The 21,625-nt window shown below is 38.7% G+C and overlaps 2 protein-coding genes across 3 annotated transcripts in view; one reads left to right on the forward strand and one right to left on the reverse strand.

The window, feature by feature from the left end:
* The window catches only part of LOC135711855 (uncharacterized), a 186,671-nt gene extending 168,878 nt beyond the window's left edge, over positions 1–17,793 (forward strand). The window contains exons 3-6 of one of the 2 annotated variants that reach the window (XM_065234825.1): positions 15,674–16,066; positions 16,154–16,313; positions 16,369–17,177; positions 17,440–17,793. In XM_065234825.1, coding sequence (XP_065090897.1) covers positions 15,681–16,066; positions 16,154–16,313; positions 16,369–17,177; positions 17,440–17,491 — 1,407 coding nt within the window. In that variant the 5' untranslated portion in view covers positions 15,674–15,680 and the 3' untranslated portion in view covers positions 17,492–17,793. Of the gene's footprint in view, positions 1–15,673; positions 16,067–16,153; positions 16,314–16,368 lie in introns of both variants that reach the window. The other variant, XM_065234824.1, reaches the window with a different exon arrangement.
* Positions 1–21,625, reverse strand: part of Cep135 (Centrosomal protein 135kDa) — a 72,510-nt gene that overhangs the window by 23,364 nt on the left and 27,521 nt on the right. Inside the window, exons 4-5 of the mRNA XM_065234814.1 lie at positions 17,973–19,415; positions 17,799–17,914 (exon numbers count right to left, since the gene is read on the reverse strand). Coding sequence (XP_065090886.1) covers positions 17,799–17,914; positions 17,973–19,415 — 1,559 coding nt within the window. The remainder of the gene's footprint in view (positions 1–17,798; positions 17,915–17,972; positions 19,416–21,625) is intronic.

Raw genomic sequence — 21,625 nt, forward strand, 5'->3', positions numbered from 1 at the left:
TTTTTTTTTTGTAGTGATCCAGTGGCAGCAACTTGCTAAAACTCTACACTGGACCCCTTTTATTGATACATTTTGCTTCTATGAGCCTCTATTTTAAATCAACACACAGACGTTCCTAGGCTATGGTGCCCATTTGGTCACTGTTGTTTTTGTGCTGATCCAAATAGTTTTGATAATATAATTGCGCATTCTTTTTTTTTTTTTTAATGTTGATTTTGTCTTCTGTCGTCACTTATTTTGTCATTTTGTCTTGTGTATTAACCCCCACTTGTCTTGTTTATTGTGTCAACTTGTGTCTATTGTCCTTCCCCATCTGTTACTCTGTCATGACTAATTTCATTGATATATAAAAATAGTAATATCAATTACAGGATAATATGGTTATTTCTCGATTACTTTTTCAAAGGGAAGCACCAGCTCCTGCAAACAATGCATCCGATCGTCGATCCGGCGCAACCGGCAGCTCGCACACGCTTATCAACGCCACCAGCAGGTAGAGGAAAATTTCCCCTATCTGATGATAGTGCCAGTTAAGCCAAATCGACGACCAAACGCACCGCCTACAAAAGCCGATACGCTCCCTTGAAAAAGTTATCGAGATTTCTACTAATTAATGAATTATTGACAATTACCTCTCATGATCCTTGGCTCTGATTTTAACTTACCACTTTTTGATTATTTATCAAATACCTCTCCCAGAATATATAACTCCCCGATGCTTTGTTGGTTTCTGGTCTCATTTGGATTGGTCCTGAATTTGTTTGACATCCTGTTCGAAGTAATTCTTTGAGTTCCAGCTTGTACGTGTCTCACGTCATATGATTCGCCATTCATAAAGATAATGGGTTAAAAGGGAGTAAAACATACATAAAGGTAGATTAGTATTAGTTGTACTTGATCCAAACAATAGAAAGAAGCATAGATGACTTAGTAGAAAAATAAAACTAATAAATAGCTAAAAGTGCAATTGATAAGTGTTAGTTCCGGGATCATTTTAGTGTTAGTAGTTATGTTAGTTTTGATCCGTATTCAGCCCTGCTGGCCCCTCAAGCACTATTTGCAGCAATTGTGATAAGATTATGCGACACTGCTACTACTACTATGTTAGATGTATGACTTGTCAATTTTCGCAACGCAATGTTTTTCAATAAATCACTCAATCAATTTGATGTTTGAAAATTTGCTCAAAAGGGCTTTGTTGACACATCATACCTTACCGAAAACTAAAGCACAACAATCCTAATTCTTATTTCAAACCTATCAACATATTTAACACATCTTTCCTAAAATTTCACTTGTTCGTAAGCGCCTGGTTGAAGATATGACTTTCGCTATTGACATTGTCTGTAATTAACAAATACACTAAATAGGAAGATTTATTATACAACTTCATAGGCTAGTCGCCTCCCTAAGCGGACCCCCCGCGTCCTATCTCTTATGTTAATTAACTTTCTGAATTCTATAATTGAAGTTTATTTAATAAATAACTGAAATCTCTAATCTACCTACATAACCCATGCTTTTAAATTACAATTTAACGTGTTTCAAGTACTTCTGGCTTTTACATATCTTATCTTATATCTTTGTTCGTCCCAGATGACACCTTCAAGTGACTAAAATGCTTCACTTTGAAGTTAGTTTCCAAGCTAATTTTAAATTGTATATTGTATAGGGTAAATGTTCCAACTACGCTCTCACGTTTCCACTATGTGGCCCCACAAAAATACATATGGGTATGTCACAATAGAAGCACACCGCAGTGGAAATCCCGAGCCATAGTTCAAACACTTATTCCAAATCAAAATGAAGCACATATAAGATTAGTTACAATACCATGTACAAAAATGATGTTTAACATTGTTTTCTGAGTAATACTTCAATGAAAACAACAATGAAAGCTTGTCACGCAAATAGAAGGAGCACTGTTGGGCACTTTCTGAAATATTTCAATAGTATAATTCCCTTGCAAACCCAAATAAATCTATCTGCGTAAAAAATAAATAAAATAAGAGTGATTTGCGGCAAAACCCGCCAGTATCACACCCAACGTCAGTGCCTATACGTAAGCGTACTACGACGCGGCTCTCAATAAAAGGAGTAACAAGTGTGATACTATCACTGCTAGACTAGATCTTTGGTTCTCTCATGCAGCGGTTTATCAGAGAGGGGAAGCTTAGTAATCCCCATCGCCTGCCCATGTCGCCATTCTATCGCGGCATGAGCCAGCAACGCCGACCATAAACCTACCGTCTCCAACACTCCACTATAAAGCATGAAATTAAGCCCGCCCACCAACAGCAAGGTGCAAAAACTAGCCAAGGGGAGGGCTTAATTATTAAGTCAAAATAGTGGAAGTTTATTGCTATTTTATTTTATTGTTTTTCCAAACTGTCTATACAAAATGTTTTAATTGTTTTAATTTTTTTAAGATTTCTTTCTGGACATTTCATGGCATTGCTATTGAAAACGTATTAATTCCCAAGATGATTGGGAGTTGCACCCTACACTACTCAAGTTAACTCTTGGAGTCCCAAACCTATATTACATGTTTCACTATTTTTGCAATTCCTTCAGTTATTTTAAATGGATTTTTGACATTCAAAGTGTTTTTTATGTTACTTCATACGCGAAGTTAACGATTTTCAGAGTTGGTTGGAAATGCTAACATGAAGCTTTAGTGTGATGATTTATTAGCTAGAGAATGATCTTTAGAAGAATGTAGGTGGATAGTTCCGTTAGAGTACGGCAGTATGAAAATTGAATAGAAGTTGAAAATGAGCGAAGGGCCATTAAAGCGACAGTTTTCAAGATGACGCACATTTTTGCCTGTGGACTTGGAGACATACTTCAAGTCCCCGCGTACATCGTACGGGCTAGGCAAAAATGTGCGTCATCTTGAAAACTGTCGCTTTAATGGCCCTTCGCTCATTTTCAACTTCTATTCAATTTTCATACTGCCGTACTCTAACGGAACTATCCACCTACATTCTTCTAAAGATCATTCTCTAGCTAATAAATCATCACACTAAAGCTTCATGTTAGCATTTCCAACCAACTCCGGATTTTTGACGTTTTCATCTTGTTGGAATGGGTATTAGTTTTCCTTTTTAATTGTTCAATTCGTCATGTCACAAGATGACGTGTTTTATTATTAATTCTAATTTTAGTCCTTCAATTTTTGTCGAATCGGTTCACAATGCCGTTTGGAAGATTCAAGTTTTCAACCAAATCGGTAGGTAATTGTATTTTTGGTAGAATTTCAATGTTAAAAAATACGAAAAACGCTAGCCAAACTACATTTCCCATCGACGGGTTTTATCTCCTGTCTAAAAATTAAATTATAGCTATTATTTTTATTTTAAGTCTATATCATATACAAAACCAAAATTAAAAGTTTGTGTACGCTTTTTCACCTTATTTCCGATTGATCACATTGTTTAGGAAAGTTGTTTTTTATCATTTTTCTCAACCGTCAATTTTCAATCATGAATTACAAAAAAAAAACCAATTTAGAAACTATAATCACAGTCCAAAATTAAAATTTTCATAATTTATTATTATAATTTTCAAAAATCACATCCCAACGGCGCCGGTGGTGTAGTGGTAAGCGTGATTACCTCTCACCCCAGCAGGCCTGGGTTCAATCCCAGTCGGCGCCGCCGGGATGTTCTGAGGCATAACATCTCTGATCACGCCTTCCTTCGGATGGGAAGTAAAGCCGTTGGTCCCCGGTTCATGAGTTGATGGGTCGATAGGTAGGGTCCAGGTGTGGGAGCTGCCTTCCTGGCACGTCGGTAGCATTGGTGCTCAGCACGGAAAACAAGATCGACGGAAAAAACAAACCAAAGGAAAAAAAAAAATCACATCCCTACACACTAAAATTATTTCATAGATTTCTGTGAAATAATCTTAATGTGAATTTTGATAAATCAAGTTTTATTTAAAGAACATTCGAAAGCTCAGTGAAGTTTTTTGCAGAGAAAAGTAAATCGCGATATTATATAGTTCTGGGCGGTACTGTAAATGGAAACAGCGTAGACGTGTTCATCGGAATATTGGTACATATTGTGCCTGTTAATATAACTGCGCATAACCGCCGCTGCCCGATGAGGATAAAATATAAGCTAAAAGCAGTGCGTAAAATTATTGACTGCCTAGGCTGAGTGTGAAAGCACTGCACTATTGGCGTTGACGGCGACTTTGTAGCTCTTTACTCCACTGGTAAAATCCATAAGCAAACGTCAGACTGTGCGTGAAACAGGGCGGACTTCGTACTATCCTTTCACTCCACTGAAAATTCCCATAAGAAACTGTCAATCTTTGCTAAAAGAGACGATTTTTCAGCGGTGCCGTCAACACCAATTCAATCCATTCTCGATGAACATTTCAAATGGTCCTATCTGCTTTGATCGATTCTCTTCATCGACTTTCTCTTTTCATAACCACTGCTATGCAAACAGATTTCGCGCTAATTCTACCACATAGTTTGATAAAGGAGGTTCTTATCTAGCGTCCAAAACGTCAAATACAACAGGGAAAGGTTTTGCAGCTGAGTTATTGACGAAAGAGAAAGTCGATGAAGAGAATCGATCAAAGCAGATAGGACCATTTGAAATGTTCATCGAGCATTGCTCTGTGCAGACCGTTTGTACCAAACGGTAAAGGACGAGGCAATGAAAGAGCCAACAAAAACTTTCAGTCACTCACGAGCAGGCGACGCATACCGCTTGCCTTCGCTCACACAGCATGTAATTGAGTCATTTTTCCATAGAAAATGTACGCTCAGTCATTCAATACAAATATTGGATACCATCACGGCAGAATAAACGTGTTGACTGAGCTACTGACTGAGTGCTCGGCTGTCAGTGACTCATTTACCCCTCAATCATTCAGACTCTCACGAGGCAGTGAATGATGAGGCAGATGGCAGTTCATATTCATATCCAAATGACTCAATGAACCTGTGACAATGACTGTTTTGCGCATTGGCTAAAAGTGTATTTTATTCGGCAGGACTGTTCAAGTTATCAAATGGACACACACATTTAGTCCCAACTTTTTATTTGACTACTTAGCTTAATGCTTTCTTCGGCAAGATTTAAGCTCAATTTATAAGCAACATAGAAAAAATAACATTAAATATATTTGAAGCAGCATGTAGTGTTTAAGAAATTTTTAAATTACATGTGCTCTAAAATGCATTTGATGATTTGGCAATGTATCTGCAGTTGTGGAAATAAAACAAAGGCTTTCATCACTGGAGCGACTATGAATGGACAAGGAGGAATGTCTCCAGAAGAGAATTTTGCCATTCATTCAGTTATACGAAGGTCCCGAAAAGTTCTGGCTTGACGTAGCCAGCTGCCATTAATGGTATAAGCAGAATAATCAAATCAAATCAAATCAGATTGACCGCCCACGGTTGCTGCTCTGTTATTACCAGATCAGCTGCAATTACACAGAGAACCAACAGATGATGTTTGGGACTAACATTCATCCTCAATGTGTAAGAACTGGAGATCTAATATTTAGCAATACCAGCGCCGGCCGTGTCCGAATGCAGGTCAACTAGGGAATGGGAAGGAATGTGTTGACGTGGTACTCGCTGTGAGGGAAACCGAGAAATCCTCTGCGCTTCCACGAGAAATCACTGGGATGTTGGATGTGGGGAAAGGTTGCACGCACACACGTAGGGATCGTTTTTTGGTAGAGCGATTATAATACACAAACACACACACACACACGCGCGCGCACTCATCCAATTTCTATTTTTAGATCAGGACCCACACTGTGGTAAGTGAAGCGATCGGTGTTAAAGAAGAATTTGTTTTCATTAAAATCTAGTGGGTATAGAATAAGGCAAAGTGAAAAATTGCAAGGAAGGGGACGGGCCTGGGATTGAACTCCCGACCTTCTACTCAGTAAGCAGAAACGGTAACCACTGAGCTACCGAGCCTCGTCAATGGTATAAGCAGAATAATGTTGATTTTATTGAAAAAAAAAGTATCAATCCACCAAATTGTCCAAATTTTCGTCCCATCGAAAATTTTTGGGCAATTATCAATTGTAAATTGAAGAAATATAGCAAAACAACCAAGACACCATTTGATTTGGAGAAGTGGTGGAAAAGGTTGACAGTACTACCAACCGGTGGAAACTAACGATTTTAAATTGGCTCACTACTTGACTGGCCTATTGGTCCCAAGCAAATCGATTAACGTACCCCATTCTAGTCGAAATTCTAGTACTATACTATGTGTTTTGATTCGCTATGAAAATTTGACAGATAAAATGAGGGGATCGCGGATTTTCATATGCTTCGAGGGGTGCATAGATTAACTTGGGACCGAAGAAAGTACCAGAGCTGAGCCAAAAAGTTGAGCACGTTTCTTCGGGACTATCTGGTCTTAGAGTTACCTCTATGATACTACTGTGCAAGACATAATGGGAGGTATTCAGCGAAAAGTTCAGAAATTCATCCGCAGAGCTGACGAATATTTTTTCTTGTATTTAACCTCCCTTAAAGCTAAATAAAAAACCTAGAAAATGATACCCTTAGCACTTTTTATGTTATTTGGAGAAATGACCCATTTTGAGCGACCAAATTTTAAATGGAACATACTTTATAACTTGAACACCAGGATAAGTTTTGCAATTTTGTCAAACCAATTTTTTTAGCACTTCTAAGAAATGTTACACACTAACTAAAATATATATGAATTTCGTAGAACAAAGTGTCTGTACGGTTTTCGTTCATAATAATTCAAAAAATCGGATACTTCCTAAAATCGTAAGTTTAAGCTATTCACTGACAGCTTTCATTAAATTAAAATTGAGTATACACATTTGAAATACATGAAAAAAAAAACACTTTTTATCACATTTTGATTTAATTCAATGGTCTGACAAATGTAAAGGATAAGATTTTTTATCTTAAAGCTTCTACATAAGTGTATATAGAGGATCCTGAAAAAAAAACATATTTGTTTACGCGAGAAACAATAAAATGTAAACATTGAATTTAATGTTTTGGTATTTTGTAAATACATTTTATGAGAATACTTGCTTTCATGGGGTATTCTGAAGTTATGTGTTTGATTATCACTAATTTAAGCAATGCATATTTTTTGGATCATAATCTATACATACCCTGAATAAACACTACGGGCACAATGAAAAATGAAAAAGTTACAGACAATTTTTGATGTCCGTTTTATAACTCCATTTTTTTTTTAAATCCACATTATGCCTTGTTCAGACTACAGAGTTATAACATGTTACAGCGCAATGTTGCTATTATTTCACAACCGTTATAACATGTTATAACTCTGTAGTCTACACGTACTATTAGACTGCGGCGGTAACAAGCGCACATGATATCAGCACATCCATACCGAAACCGGAAGTATATAAGCATCCTGTCTGCGGGCTTCTATGTCAATTTTTGTTACCTTCGCATAATGTGTTTTTTTTTATCAGAGCACAATACATTTACGAAATAAGACAGAACAGAACAAAGAATGTGCTGGCCTCAAATTAATCTGTTTAAGCAAGAAAAATAAGCTCTCACAGTCCCCTACTACCCATACAATACATTTTCCATAAACTGACATCTATGCAATTCATACGAAAGGCTTAACTTCGAATAGCACTAAACAATCATCATCAGTGCCGCATATGTATGCTATTTATCGCATAGAAGGTCAGAAGTGTCAACTATGGCTATTCATTATTAGAAGAAGGCAGCAAAAAAAAGGTGGCAACGAATTTAGCCACACGCTCCGCAAGTAGGGCAGCCTTGTTCAGCTGCTAGCCCATTTGGGTTTATAGCAATTGATGTTTTCTGTACATCGATGCCGAGGTCGCAACAAATAAACGCTGCACGGCTAGAAACAACTATTAACCACCTTTTGTAATTGAATGCTCATGGTGTTTTGCCGTTTCTCTACCAACTTGTTTTTCCTCTCGTTTTCTGGCCACCAGCCACCGATATTTTTAGGCACTCTCCGGGGCGTGCAGTTGGCAGTTTTGCATAACCTTACTCGTTCAATCCTGCTTACTTACGTACTTACTTACTAACTTGCTTTACTATTTTTCGCTTGAACAACAGACAGAAGAAAAAATACGGATACCTAGTTTGAGATCTTAACGCTGCTCTCCATCACGATTTGCTCCTCCGGTTTATGAAATTCAAAACGTAGATATATTCTCTCTTTTGCAGGGGGACTTCTCTGTATGTGCACAAAGTGATATAATAGGCAAAAAACAAGATTAAGCTCAGTACCAACATCGACGAGAATTACTAGCATCAATAAAAACGGGTCACTATGGGCCATGGGGTAACAGCGCTGAGTAGGCAGGGTCAAATGAGTGGAACGACATGACGAGATTGAACTGTCTTATTAGCGTTACACCCAAATTCAATAGATGTATGGGCACTAGGGTGGATCAAGTTTGTACGCCTTATTATCCACAAGTCTTTCGATGTGTATTGAGACCACTAACAACTGTGTCAAATTTCTGTCATGGGATGGGTCGATAGGCAGGGTCCAGGAGTGGGAGCTGCCTCTCTGGCGCATTGCGATTTAGAATTGCGGGACAATTTTATGTAAAATAAGTATGGAAAAGTGTACAAATATCATTGCTCAGTATTGTCCATACCTGCAACCTAGATTGGACAAACTATGCAGAAAGAACAACTTAGTCGAAGACTGCAACGATTCGACTTCTGTGCAAAAAGTGATTATTTACGTTTTGCCTAGTGCTTCGTGTGCATGTGCAGAGATTTGTCATTGTCATTGACAGATTTTCGCACAATATTGACAAATTTGTTTTTCACATAGTCACTGACAGACTTGATTCTCAATAAAACCTTCCGCAAATATCATTCATTTTTTCGTCAATGACAAAGATTCATCTGGTAACATAAAGTGTGATTTCGTGCATTCTTAGGCACATTGTTGTTATCCAAGCAAGCAGTTCAGGACGTAGATGCTTGTTCACTTTAACGGCTCCATGTAATTATATTACTCATGTCATCTAATTTCGTTACTAATTAAGTTAATAAAAATAGCTACACACGTTCGTCACTGACAGCATTGTCATTGATAATTGACATGGTTTGCCTTGACGATGACTGGTAGCTCAAATGAGTGACCAAAGCAAAGTTGTCAATATCACCGTGTATCGTCGAGATTTTGCAGCACTGTCCGTGGAGCTTGCGCTTAAGGTGCCCCGCTAAATGCTGTATGCTAAATGGTGAACATCTTTTTGTACAGAATTCGAAACTATTTGTGGCCTCCAATAAAGCTGTCCTGCATAGTTTGCTCAATCTAAGTCACAGGTATGGACAATATTGAGCAAGGTGTAAATATGGAACAATTTTTTTTACGTAGGGCTACGTCTTTGTGGACTATGTTGGGGTGCAAATCAACAAATGGTGCAACGAAATAGTGTTAGGATTTGAACGCTTATAACATGGTCATTTATAAAATAAATTCAATTTTAATTACACCATTTTATTCAGATTAAATGTAAGAACTGTTTGCTATGCATATGATAGTTGTTTATCAATGGTTAACTATTGAAAATTCACCATCTAAGCAGAGTAAGCATCTCCAACCGTGTATTAAAAATTTATCAAAATTTTAGTTGTAATCAACCAATTACGTGCTTGCTTGCTATGACTATCGAGAGACGAGCCGGTACCACTCATTACTAATTTTATTTTTCTTTGCTTTTTTCTATTCATTGAAAAAATATAGGGCTTAGAATGCTAATCTAAATGCTTAAGTAAGAGAAACGCAGAAAATTTTACTGCAGTCATCGTTTGACTGCCGAGTGCTGTAAAGAGGTGTTCGTTGCGTTGTACACAGATAAACAAAACTAACTCAGCGCACGAGTAACCTATGCTTTTAGAAATTTCTCCATACGAATGAGAAAAAGTAACTCACACCCTGAGTTAGATTCGTATTCAGTGTAGTTTGCCATCTCGGCTAGAAAAAAAAAGTGATTCAGAATGCATAAGGCCTATTGGCTGGTCATGCTCAGTGTGCAAGTTGCATCAAATTCCATGTTTTAACTTGACAGCACGACCAGAAATCAGGTTTCTAGAATCGCCGTTCGCAACAATAATCGCATATCAGTCCCATATTTAAGAAATAGACATTGAGAAAACGGCAGTCGATCTCAATGCCTACTTTTTAAATATGGGACTGATATGCGAGGATAGGCAGTGTATGCTGTGTGTAATTTATGGGACGAGCCTTCATTTTTTAAATATGCGGATATTAAACATTCAATTGCGATGGAATTCGTTTTAAAACTTTAATTTACGAATGTGGGTAAATTAAACACAACCTGCACACTTAGATTATTTTATAGGGGTCAGTATTTTTTTACTGGGTTTTTGAATTGCTGAAAAACTCGGTAAAAATTCAAATGACCTTAATCCGTAAAGAATCAATGAAATCTACAAATTTTATTTCTATCATTTCTACCATTTAGTTAATAAAACTAAGTCTTTACTAGTTTGGAATAAATTTTATAATTTCTGAATTTTACATACATTTTTAAACTTTTACCGAACAGTTCCGCAATTCAAAAACCCAGTAAAACCTTACTGACTGGATTAGTGTGTGGGATGTCTTGTGATATTAAATTTATATTTTTGGCCTGTTCGTGTCATTGGTGTTCATCCCTTTTTCGTATCTCCCAGAGTCCCAGGCTTGCTGTCCTGCTTGTTGTTGATTATTCCAATGTTCTGTGTGCCCACCTTGCGCACTCTGATGTTGATCTGCCTGTTGCTGCATTCACGGCATTAGTTGTGGAGCGTTGCTGCGATGGCATTGGTTGAATATTTCTTTGTTGTTGAGGAGATTGCTGAAAATTATCCGGTCCCATCGCGTTGAATCTGTCAATTAATCGAGGCTGCCACTGGTTTTGTATCACTTCGTTCGGTCTGCCACGCTTCCGTTCCAGATTAATGTTGAAAGCATTCACCTGCTCAACAAGCTCATCGATCTTGTACTGCCAGTTGTCTTCATCCGAGTCTGCTTACGCCTGTTTTTCTATGCTTCCATCAACTTCTACTAGCGGCGCTGGTGGTGGTGATTATCTCTCACCCCAGAGCAGGCCTCGGTTCAATCCCAGTCGGCGGTGCCGGGATGTTCTGAGGATCTCTGCCTTAGGGAAGTAAAGCCGTTGGTCCCCGGTTCATGAGTTGATGGGTCGATAGGTAGGGTCCAGGTGTGGGAGCTGCCTTCCTGGCGTCGGTAGCATTGGTGCTCAGCACGGAAAACAAGATCAACGGAAAACAAATCAAGGAAAAAAATCTACTTCTACTTTATGTTGAAACTGCAGCTGTTGCTGTTGGATTTACGCAAACCTACTCGTAGTTACTGGCACAGCGAAGTTCGGCTCCAATAACGCACTATGTGGAATCGGGATGCGACCGTGTATGCTCAATATCATCCTCGTCGCGTTTTTATTCACCTGGACGAACTTATCCTCATCTGGAATTGACGGCTAAATAAATCGGAATAATGCCGAAATGTCGCGATAGAACTTCGCTAATGATTCTTTGCTCCCTTGGAATCTAAAGCTAGCCTCTAGACGCAGGATTTGTGAGTAGTCATTCTCTCAGAATATTCCGCATAAAAGCATCCCATGATAACATAGCGATCAACATGTGTGTAATATATTGTAATACACACTGTGTATCTTGTAGTTCAACAAGGGGATTGATAAGACGCAACCGGTTTTTATAGAGGGAAAGTCACGAACAAAGATGATTCAGAACGTTTATCTCGTTTGGATTAACGACTAAATCCGTAAGCAAGTGAAGTTGCTCCATTTGCGATTGAAAGACTTCAATATTAGCTTGAGCGCTGATCAGAACTTATATGCATATTGTATTTTGAGGACTCTTCATATGAGTGCCTTAAAGCGAACACCTTTCCTTGGTTCGTAGTGGGTCCAAATATTGCATGAAAAAACAATTCGAAAAATCTACCAAAAGGTTGTTTTACGATTTTTATCAATTTTGAAGAGTCCATTGTGGAATGGAATGGAAAATTTAGTATTTTTGATAAGCTTTCAACTGAACCAAAAAATTAAAAACCCTAAAAACGTACTTGTGTTTTTAAACTTTCAACAGTTTTTTTCTTCAATTTTTAGCAAAAAATTGTTATTTTTTTTAATATGGTTTTTTTTTCGGAATTGCAATCCAGTTTTCTACAACTTCGCCTCAAACGTCATTTCGATTATATGAGCCTTTTTCGTGCTACGATTTATTGAAAAATATCAAAAACGCCATTTTAAAAAATTAGGCGGGAGTCATAATGGCTGAATTTCAGCACAAACTTGGTTCATTGTCGTGGTAAATTCTGAAACTAATTTATTTTTCGGTATTTGGCGTATGGATATGCTCTCTCTAATAACTCGATCATTATTTAATATACCACCTAAATGGAGACCAGTAGAAGCCGACCGACAGCAATCAAATTATGCGTCTTTAACAGCCGCGATTCTGCGTGCAGCTAAAAGCAGAAAATCAAATTAAACCAGCCCCCAACTTTTCTATCGCATCGACAACCAAAACAAATATGCATAAGTTCAGTCTAATACAAAAAATGAACGTCTACATACACATGTTCATTTTGTTTATATTTTCGTTGATTGTGGCCTTCCCATTATTTCGTTTCGTCACATCGGGTGGGCTTCCTCCGAAGCACATCTTGAAGGCCAATGTCCGGTCGAATGAATGTATGAATAAAATCAGCGGCTCACTTTATGAGCAGCCGGTTTGCTGTCTGCTAGTCTGCTGGCCGCATGCTGCACCAAAAGGAGATAACAAAAATGACAAAATTCGCCGATTGCCAACGAAATTCGGTCACTGCTGTTTGGGTGAATGCTCCAAGAGTGACCACAGACCACAGTACATAGTTTACTGACCCATATCGCTGGACAGAAAAGCGAGAAACTGGTTGGCCGTGACTGATAGACCCCTGACCGATTATGAAATTGATTAGTGATTTTTTTTTTGCTGAAATATGCTTATGCAACCCATGATTGTAAACAATAAGCGGTAAGCGGTGCTAATGAACTCGCCTGGTGAAACTTCAGGGTAGAATAGAATTTACTAGTGTGTGGTCTGACCTACAGTCAAGCTTGGCATGCACAGTTGTACATACCAACTGCTCATTTGTTAATAACTTTTCACTCAGTTGTTGAAATGTGTTTTTTTTAATGTAATTAATAGATTAGGAGCATAGTTCACTATAGATATGCAAAAAGTAGGCAAATTTTAACATTTGAATCAACACCAATGATTTTTTACGCTTGAAGTCCGAGATGTGCAGCAAGCATTTCTCACTTCATTTTTACAACAAAAACAAATACAGTTTATTACTAGAATTAAAATCTATTTTTTTAACGTATCTATAACAAGCTTAAACTCTACTGTTTCAAAAAGAACTATGTTTCGTCAACTGTGTGTAAAGTTATAAGCAAATGAGCAGTTCGTTACCAAAACTGTGTATGCCAAGCATGCCTACAGTAACAATTACCGGTACCAAGCGATGTGAATAGAAAAATATAATATCGTATGTCAAATTTCAGTGCGTAAATTTATCCAAGTCAACTTTGAGTCGAATGATTCATTGCTCCAATAGGATCCTACAACAGCAATTATGGCTGCAATCGTAAATATAAAAACTAAGTCATTAGCCGCGTGACCAACTCACTAATTTATGACCTACAAATAGCAGTGACGGTGCGAACCTGGTTCGTCAGAGATTTTCACATGGGCGCGTGGCCTGTGACATTCTCAATGGGTGATGGTGTGGTCCTCATGTTTCAAACAGTTATTTTTAGGTAAGAACAATTCTGACCGGACAATTGAATTGCTGAAGAAACATAAAATCGTTTTAGTAGATGTGAGCCATTTTCAACAACGCATTTTTTCTTCGAGCAGTTAAAACAAACAGTGGGAACCACCCTACATCAAATCAAAGCCATTACCGATAGCGCGCGTCGTATTGCACCGAAGGCTGTTTATTCCCCAGTAAACACCTACTGATTAATAAATTTAATTAATTAGTACACACCTTGGTGCCCATCAATGGTCAATTACATTGCATTGCGAGCCATTCGATAGGTCCATTCTGGTGCGGTTGGCCATAGTTTCTCGTTTTCCCATGATTAAAAATTCTTGTAGCAATCGGGCAGGCCGGGATTTTCCCAATCCTCATTTCGTGATTCTTCACTCTTCTCTGAAAGTCGCAAACATCACGACTAACAACCGACGCGAGCGGTGCCTCGCCATTGTTCTCTAATTACTGCAACTTTGAACTGTAATATAAACCTAATTCACATCGTTCACCTCTATACCTTCGGTACGCATGGCGCAAAAAGTACGCAAATTCTGTGACAAATACCCGTCGCGCTCAACCCGGAGCGACCATAGAGATGACAGCTTGTACGGCAATTTAATAATAGCTCCATATGATTACGTAAGTTAACATTAATGATCGAAACAGATCTGGATAGCAACAGCCCAATTTCTAGGTCACGCAACTCGCTCGCTTCAGATACACATATTGTTGAGCGAAGCAAGATCTGATGAATGAGAAAAAAATGTCGCATATTTTCTTTGGTTGACGAAATCATACGTCCTCATTATGCGTGAATGTTTGCCGGTGAAAATGGTTCCATGGCTTAACATAAATAATTACGGTTGGAGTTATTTAATATATATGTACTGGATAAACTTAAGTAGGAAAAATCGATTAAGATAATATTTTATTGATTCATATGATGTTTTGACGAATTACTTAGAATTGTACCAATTTTCACTCATGACTACAGGAATTTTCGTAATGTTAAATTCGTATAGTAGGGTAGTTCATATAAAAATAAAATTAACAATGATACAAAAAAAAATCTTTTGGAACCTTCACGGTGCAGATCCCTTTTCGGTGACATCCTACTTTGCGAAAGAGCGCATTATTTAATGGAAGATGAATCAACCTTCTTCTTCCCAAGGTGATCCAAAAAAGTTCGGTATGTCTCATGATTAAATAGTCAGTAGTCAGCTTCTCCGTGTACTCATTACATACTCATTACTCGTACATACGAGAAACAATTAAAATACTATTTTTTTAAGATTCGACACAATAATACTAATGCAAAAAAGGTACATCTAAGCTCTCAATGTAGACTGTGGGTTGTGTGGACAGTGTGGACACTGTGGAAAAGCTCGAAGGCGTAAAGCCCCAGTAGGGACGGAATAAAGCCAAAAAAACCATATTTTGTCCAAGCTCTTTTTTTTTAAATACATTTTTGCATTTCAAACAACGAAAGGTCTTCTGGGAAGGATAGTTAAGGGCTTTGTTTGAACTTCTTAAGCTGCTTTCAATCAGGTATTTCGTTGTAAGTGTTGCAACTTTTATTAAAAAATATAAGTTTTAAGAGCTTCTCTGCATTTACTTTAGAGATGAACTAGCCAACAACTAAAAATCTTTCTAAAAAGACAAAAAAAAAAATCTCTGCATTGACCCTCGCCCGCATAAGATCATCTTAATTTAGAAAGAACGAAATATTTGTTAGGGCCTTATTTGCCCATATCTGAAACAATCTAAACAGCAAACATTTCTTCTCCCCTTTCTTGCAGATCTGTGATGAGGCATGCATCCGTCTGGGTGTGTATCTTGACGTTCTACAATCTCCAATCGTCGTCGCTGGCCGCAATCGTTCCACCGCCATGGAGTGACCCGAACAAAAACCCTTGTGCCAGTCAACCGGGCGGATGGCAGCTGCTCTACTGGCCACCACTGAAGAAATGCTTCAAAATCTTCCAGCTCGGATACCCGTGCCCGGACACGATGGAACTCAGTCCGGTCGGTGTGGGCTCTACCAGTTCGGGATCTACAGCCGAATGCCGCTGCCCACCGGGAACGGCTCAGTCTCCGCTGACGAAAAGATGCCACCGGCTGTTCGAACGGGGCCCGTGTGATTTTGGACAATTTTTCGCACCTATAGCCGATTCGGATGTGAAAAGTGCCATGTAAACACGTCCTTTGATAAACTAACATAATAGAGTTGAGCATTGCTTTCACTGATCGTATGCTAACATTATGATTCTTAATTTTAGACCACGACAACGTTGGGGGACGTGCAAATCGGCGGAAATATGTGAGAGTGGGATGATCTACTGGCCGCAGGATAACAAATGTTACCAAATGCATACCAAAGGACCCTGTCCGAAGGGAAAATTACTCAGTATAGATAACGACGGAATTGCCAAATGCAAGGTATGATGGAATGGTATATTGTGTAGGGCTTCTATTGTTGCATCTCTATTTGCAGTGTGAGAACGAAGGGGAGTTGAGTAATTATTTCTATGATGAAACGGAAACATGCCATGAGTTTTTTACCAAAGGACCATGCTTGCGAACCGGAGAACTGTTTCTGCCATCGAAAAAATGTGCGTGTCATCAACGGTTGCCACATTTTCATAACGAGTCAAACCAGTGTTACGAATTAGGTACCATAGGTCCATGTCCTATTGGGCATACCTTCATCATAAGCGATAAACGAGGTCAGCAAGAGGTGAGCTCAATGAAGGCGGAGTGCCGGTGCAAAGAAAATTACGTTCTATGGAAGGATGGCTACTGCTATAAATTATACACCCAAGGGCCGTGTGATTTAGGCTCGTTCCTAGTAGATTCAAACGTTTGCATGCCAAATCCATGCGAAAAGGGAAGATTATACTTCCCAAAAGAGAAAACGTGCTATCGAATAGGTTCTCAGGGTCCTTGCAGTCTCCATCAAGTAGTCATATTTGACTTCACAACAAGACCCTCTCTGGATGGCATTTCCTATAACGGAATCTGTGGGTGTTCTGGAGTCATCCACAATTTGGACCAATCATGCACCGAAGACGAAGTTCCTAAAAGTGCCTGCGACAGCACACCTGATATGGTAGAGATAAATAAGCAATGTTTCAAACTTTACACCCGGGGATTATGTGGCCCTGGACAGTGGCTTGAACCGAAAAAGACACCGTCCAACGTTCGTTCGGCAACGTGTGTTTGTCGTCCGGGATATGCTCCGTACGATGCATCCCTACAAAACGGCGTAGTTGGCTGTCAACCACCAGCCGTAGGACTTGCCAGGTATTTGAACGGAAAACGGATTCTCTCCATTAGGATTGGAAACATTACGCTAGCAATCCCAAATTAGCACTGTAGAACTAACAGAACATTATAACTAATAATATTTTACAACGCATGTGACGCAACTTACGGATCTAACTTTTCCCCAGTGGTTGGTAATAGCATGAATCCCAAGAAGAATGTTGGTATTTCAATGTTGTACCTACTAGGTTTCGAAAAAGCTAATCATAGAATGTAAACCATTTTTCCTCATTCCGTCTAGGTGGTTCATGAGCCTGTTAGGATTTGCATCAACCGAACCTGATGAATACTAAGTTACCAAAAAGAGCAGCAGTAGCCACAGATCTTTTCCTCAGACATGCAACGAGACATTCACGATACTTTAATTAAGTGTGACATTTGGATAATTTCCACTCCACTCCAGTCAAGAAAGCAACTACCTTGCCTAACCCGTTACAGGCTCCCGCAAGAATATAGTTTGTTAGGATAAGTATTGTGATTGTGCCATAGTCGCAGAAATGGCGTATAAAATATTTAAACGGATCTTTTCAAATGCCAATGCCGACTGAATAGGTTAGTTAAAAAATACGAATAATAAAGAGAATACGAAATAGTACTTACTCGAGTTTCTTTTCCAATCGATCGATAGTGCCCCTCATTTCCGATTTTTTCGTTTTCAGATTGTTCAACTCCGCTTCAACTGTAAATAACTTTTCCGTTTTTTTATCGAGCTCCATCTGAAACATGTAAAAATGCAATAAAATGCCTTGTAACGCTCGAAATGTGACCACTAACCAGCAATTTGTCCTTCTCTCGCTGCAACGAAGCGTTCGATGCTTTCAGAACACTGATATCTCCTCGCAATTTACCAATATCCTTCTGCGCACTCTCGACCGTTCCATCCACCTGGTTCAGTTTGGCTTCAGCGTTGCCCAACTGATTTTCGGAACAGACCAGTCTGTTCTGATGTTGCATCATAGCTCTTTCCGTTTGCTCTTGCAAAATCTTCAACTGCGAATTGTTGATCTTCAATTTACTGAAACTACTTTCCACATCTTTCAATCGCTCTTGTAGTTCTCGATTCTCCTCTTTCAGTAAATGCAATGTAGTCTGGGAAGAACTTTGTCCGCACATCAGATCCCGCTTTTCAACCTCCAATTTTGCAATCTGTGAACTGTACCCGATTATGATTTCCTCATGCTTAGCTTGTTCATCTATTTGGCTCTTAGTAGCCAACTTTAGTTTATTCCTCAGCGAATCCCTTTCAATTTCCAACTGTTGAACTTCTCTTCTGGCAGCATCCCTTTCCCGTTCGACTCGATGAAACGCCGATTGGACGGAGAGTGACGTCTGACCGGAAATAGCCGAATCAGCAGTTCGCAAGCGTGCCGGTGCTGCGACTGTCGTTTTTTTCTGCAAACACAATTCACTCTCCAACTGAGCTATCCGGAGATCTTTGTCAATGCTTTCGCCTCTAAGTTTGGTCACACTTTCTCGTAACTGTTGTATTTCATTGCTGAGCTGATCCCGTTTGACTTCCACCTGCTTTAACGAATCTTCCAAAGTGGAACATTTCAGTTTCAGCTCGGTGAGCTCAGGATTGTCCCGCCCGCCGCAATCCACCGCGCTATACGCGGTTTGATTGGAGAGTTTTAGCTTCAATTTGGAATACTTTGATTTAATTTTCTCATAATCTGTTAGGAATGTTTGCTCTCGTTGTTTCAATTCGTTCAATTGCTTATACAAAGCACGTTTCTCTTCATTTGCTTGCTTGAGGGCATTTTGCAAAGTTGAATCCAAAGAGCATGCCGACGCCGATGAACTTGTCGGTGTGAAGCCAGAGGTTCTCGCATCCAGCAATGTTTCCAACTCTTTTATTCTCATGCTTGATCGTTGCAGTCTAATCTGTAGGTCAGAATTTTGCCTATCTTTATCCAAAATGTTCAAATTAGCTTCGGACTCGACACTCAGAGCGACGTTCTCAATTTCCTTCAACTCTTGTTCCAACTGTTTGTTACGGTCGGAAAGCTTTTGAATTTTCTTGCTAGCATTTTGCTGACTCTCCAACGCTTCACCCAGCTTGTTTTGCATCGAAGCTTTCTCCTCCTGGAGGCTCTTAACATCCTCTGCCAGAGTATTCACGTTCCGGTAGCAGCAGTCCTTTGCGAGGGCAGCTGTTGGTCGACCACCGGAGAACAATGCTCCCAGGCGCTGAATTTCTCGATCCCGGCAATCAATCTTAAATTGAGGTCAGAAGAATACATTGTTAATGAAGAAGCTGCTTTAGTATTATCATGAACGGAACAAAAAAAAATAATCATAGGCTATGTTTATGCTTTCAATAGTCAGTCATGTTCAACTTCCTTCAGGATCATATATCAGCTCTGAACTAGATATGCTAACATCCCATAGTTTAATTGAGAGCATATCTATAGTGTACCTAATGTATGGCAAATGCATTTTTTTTTGCGGAATGAGATTTTCCAATGAATACAAATAAAATATTAATTCAAATATGCTACAAAACGACCGATTATAATGATTAAATTATTTTTTTTAAATAAACTACACGAAAACAAAAATGTATTACATTGAATGTTAATTGTATTTTCTATCATCCTCTGTAGCGAATACCGCATCGAATGATATACAGTAAGTTGATCTTGCAGACGTTGCAATGATTTTTATTTTTTTAAATCTCGTGTTCTGCCTACGCTTTTGACTATACAAGAGAGCATTTTAACATTGTAGAACGACGCACATACTTGCCACGATTCTCTCCAATTCTCGTTCAGCAGAAAAAGCAATCAAGATATCGTAATATGAGCGCTTCTTATTCGATTTTAGCAATAAGCAATAAGCTTAGAATGCGAAAAAGAAGACTATCCATATTCTGAAGCATGTAGAGAGCAGTTGAGAAAGCACAGGTCTGACAATTGCAACGTTCGTGATTCGAGTCCAATCGGCTACCTTTTTTCTATTTTTTTTTTCGACATAATTCATATCACTCACTAGTACACTCCACTTTTTTCGGTCTTCATTTACTTGCATTGGACCGCAGTTCGATACATCTCAAACTCCGTTCATGCGGTCTCCACTAACATCCTGAGATGATTAATACTTCATCATTGTAAGCAAATCTTACATCCCCCGGTTCGGTGTATATATTGTATCCCATGATAATTCCAGATTTTCTCCAATTGGTAACTGATTTTGGCAAGATATATCATAATCTATCTATCTATCTATCTATCTATATACATAAAAATGAATTTCTGTCTGTCTGTCTGTCTTACCCTTATAGACTCGGAAACTACTGAACCGATCGGCGTGAAAATTTGTATGCAGAGATTTATGGGGCAGGGAAAGGTTCTTATGATGGTTTGAGACCCCTCCCTACTCTGTAAAGGGGGGCTCCAATACAAATGAAACAGAAATTTCTACATAACTCGAGAACTAATCAAGCCAATGGAACCAAATTTGGCATGTGAAGGTCAAAGGGGGTAGCCCCTTAGATAAGAGGGGGGAGGCTACGTATAATATAGCATTTTTTTTATGCATAAGCTCAAGCCAATATTGAATCCCGAGCAAGGCCGGGTACACTCAGCTAGTTATAGATAGAATGAATAAGGGCCTAACAGCTTTTGTAAACAATTATTTCTCTCGATTATTTCTAGGAATAACCATGTCATGAAATCATCGAGAGAAGTAATTACTTACATTAAACTGTTAGGCCCTTATTGTAGAATTTTATTTCTCTGCTTCTGCGTTATCCATAAGCTACGAAAACGGTGACGAGTATCTACACTCCATGAACATTTCTAAAAATGTATTTGAACGACTCGCTGGACGAAGATGGGGGAATCTAGAGTGTCTTTAAAGCTGTCTACGTTCTTTTTTCTATTATATTTATTATGGTTGTACTTGAATATTCTTGGGTCAGTCCTGACTTGTCCGGGATAATATTTGAACCCGTGACTTTGGTTTATGGATGCTAACCACTACGCTTGGGCCGTCCTCCCTATTTAGGTAGTTTATGAAAAGCAATGTTTGCAAATTTGATCTCGTGGAATGCTTCATCTACTTATGATATGAAATATATTATATGGGATATACTGCCGGTGGACGCATAACTGTTCCATGTTCTATTGGATTTTTTATACACTTGTGACAGGTCTGCGTCCAGCATATTAATTCCATATGATAAAAATTTATATTGAGAAAATGGCAGTTAAATGTAAAAAAAATCCAAGTAAATTTATAAATGATTTCTTCTAGCTAAAATCAATTGTAATGAAGCTTTAATATTTTACGATATCAAAGAAATTCATGACAGTTCAACAGAACTGCTATTGAACCATTGGAGTTCCGTGATGGAATTGATATATCATCTAAATCAAAGTTCTTGATTCTGTCACACAATATAAAAGTAGATACCAATAGTGTCC

The sequence above is a fragment of the Ochlerotatus camptorhynchus genome, unplaced genomic scaffold, assembly GCF_037179485.1.
Source record: "Ochlerotatus camptorhynchus isolate MF236.1 unplaced genomic scaffold, CSIRO-AGI_Acam_v1.1 ptg000443l, whole genome shotgun sequence".
In the NCBI taxonomy this organism is placed as follows: Eukaryota; Metazoa; Arthropoda; class Insecta; order Diptera; family Culicidae; genus Ochlerotatus; species Ochlerotatus camptorhynchus.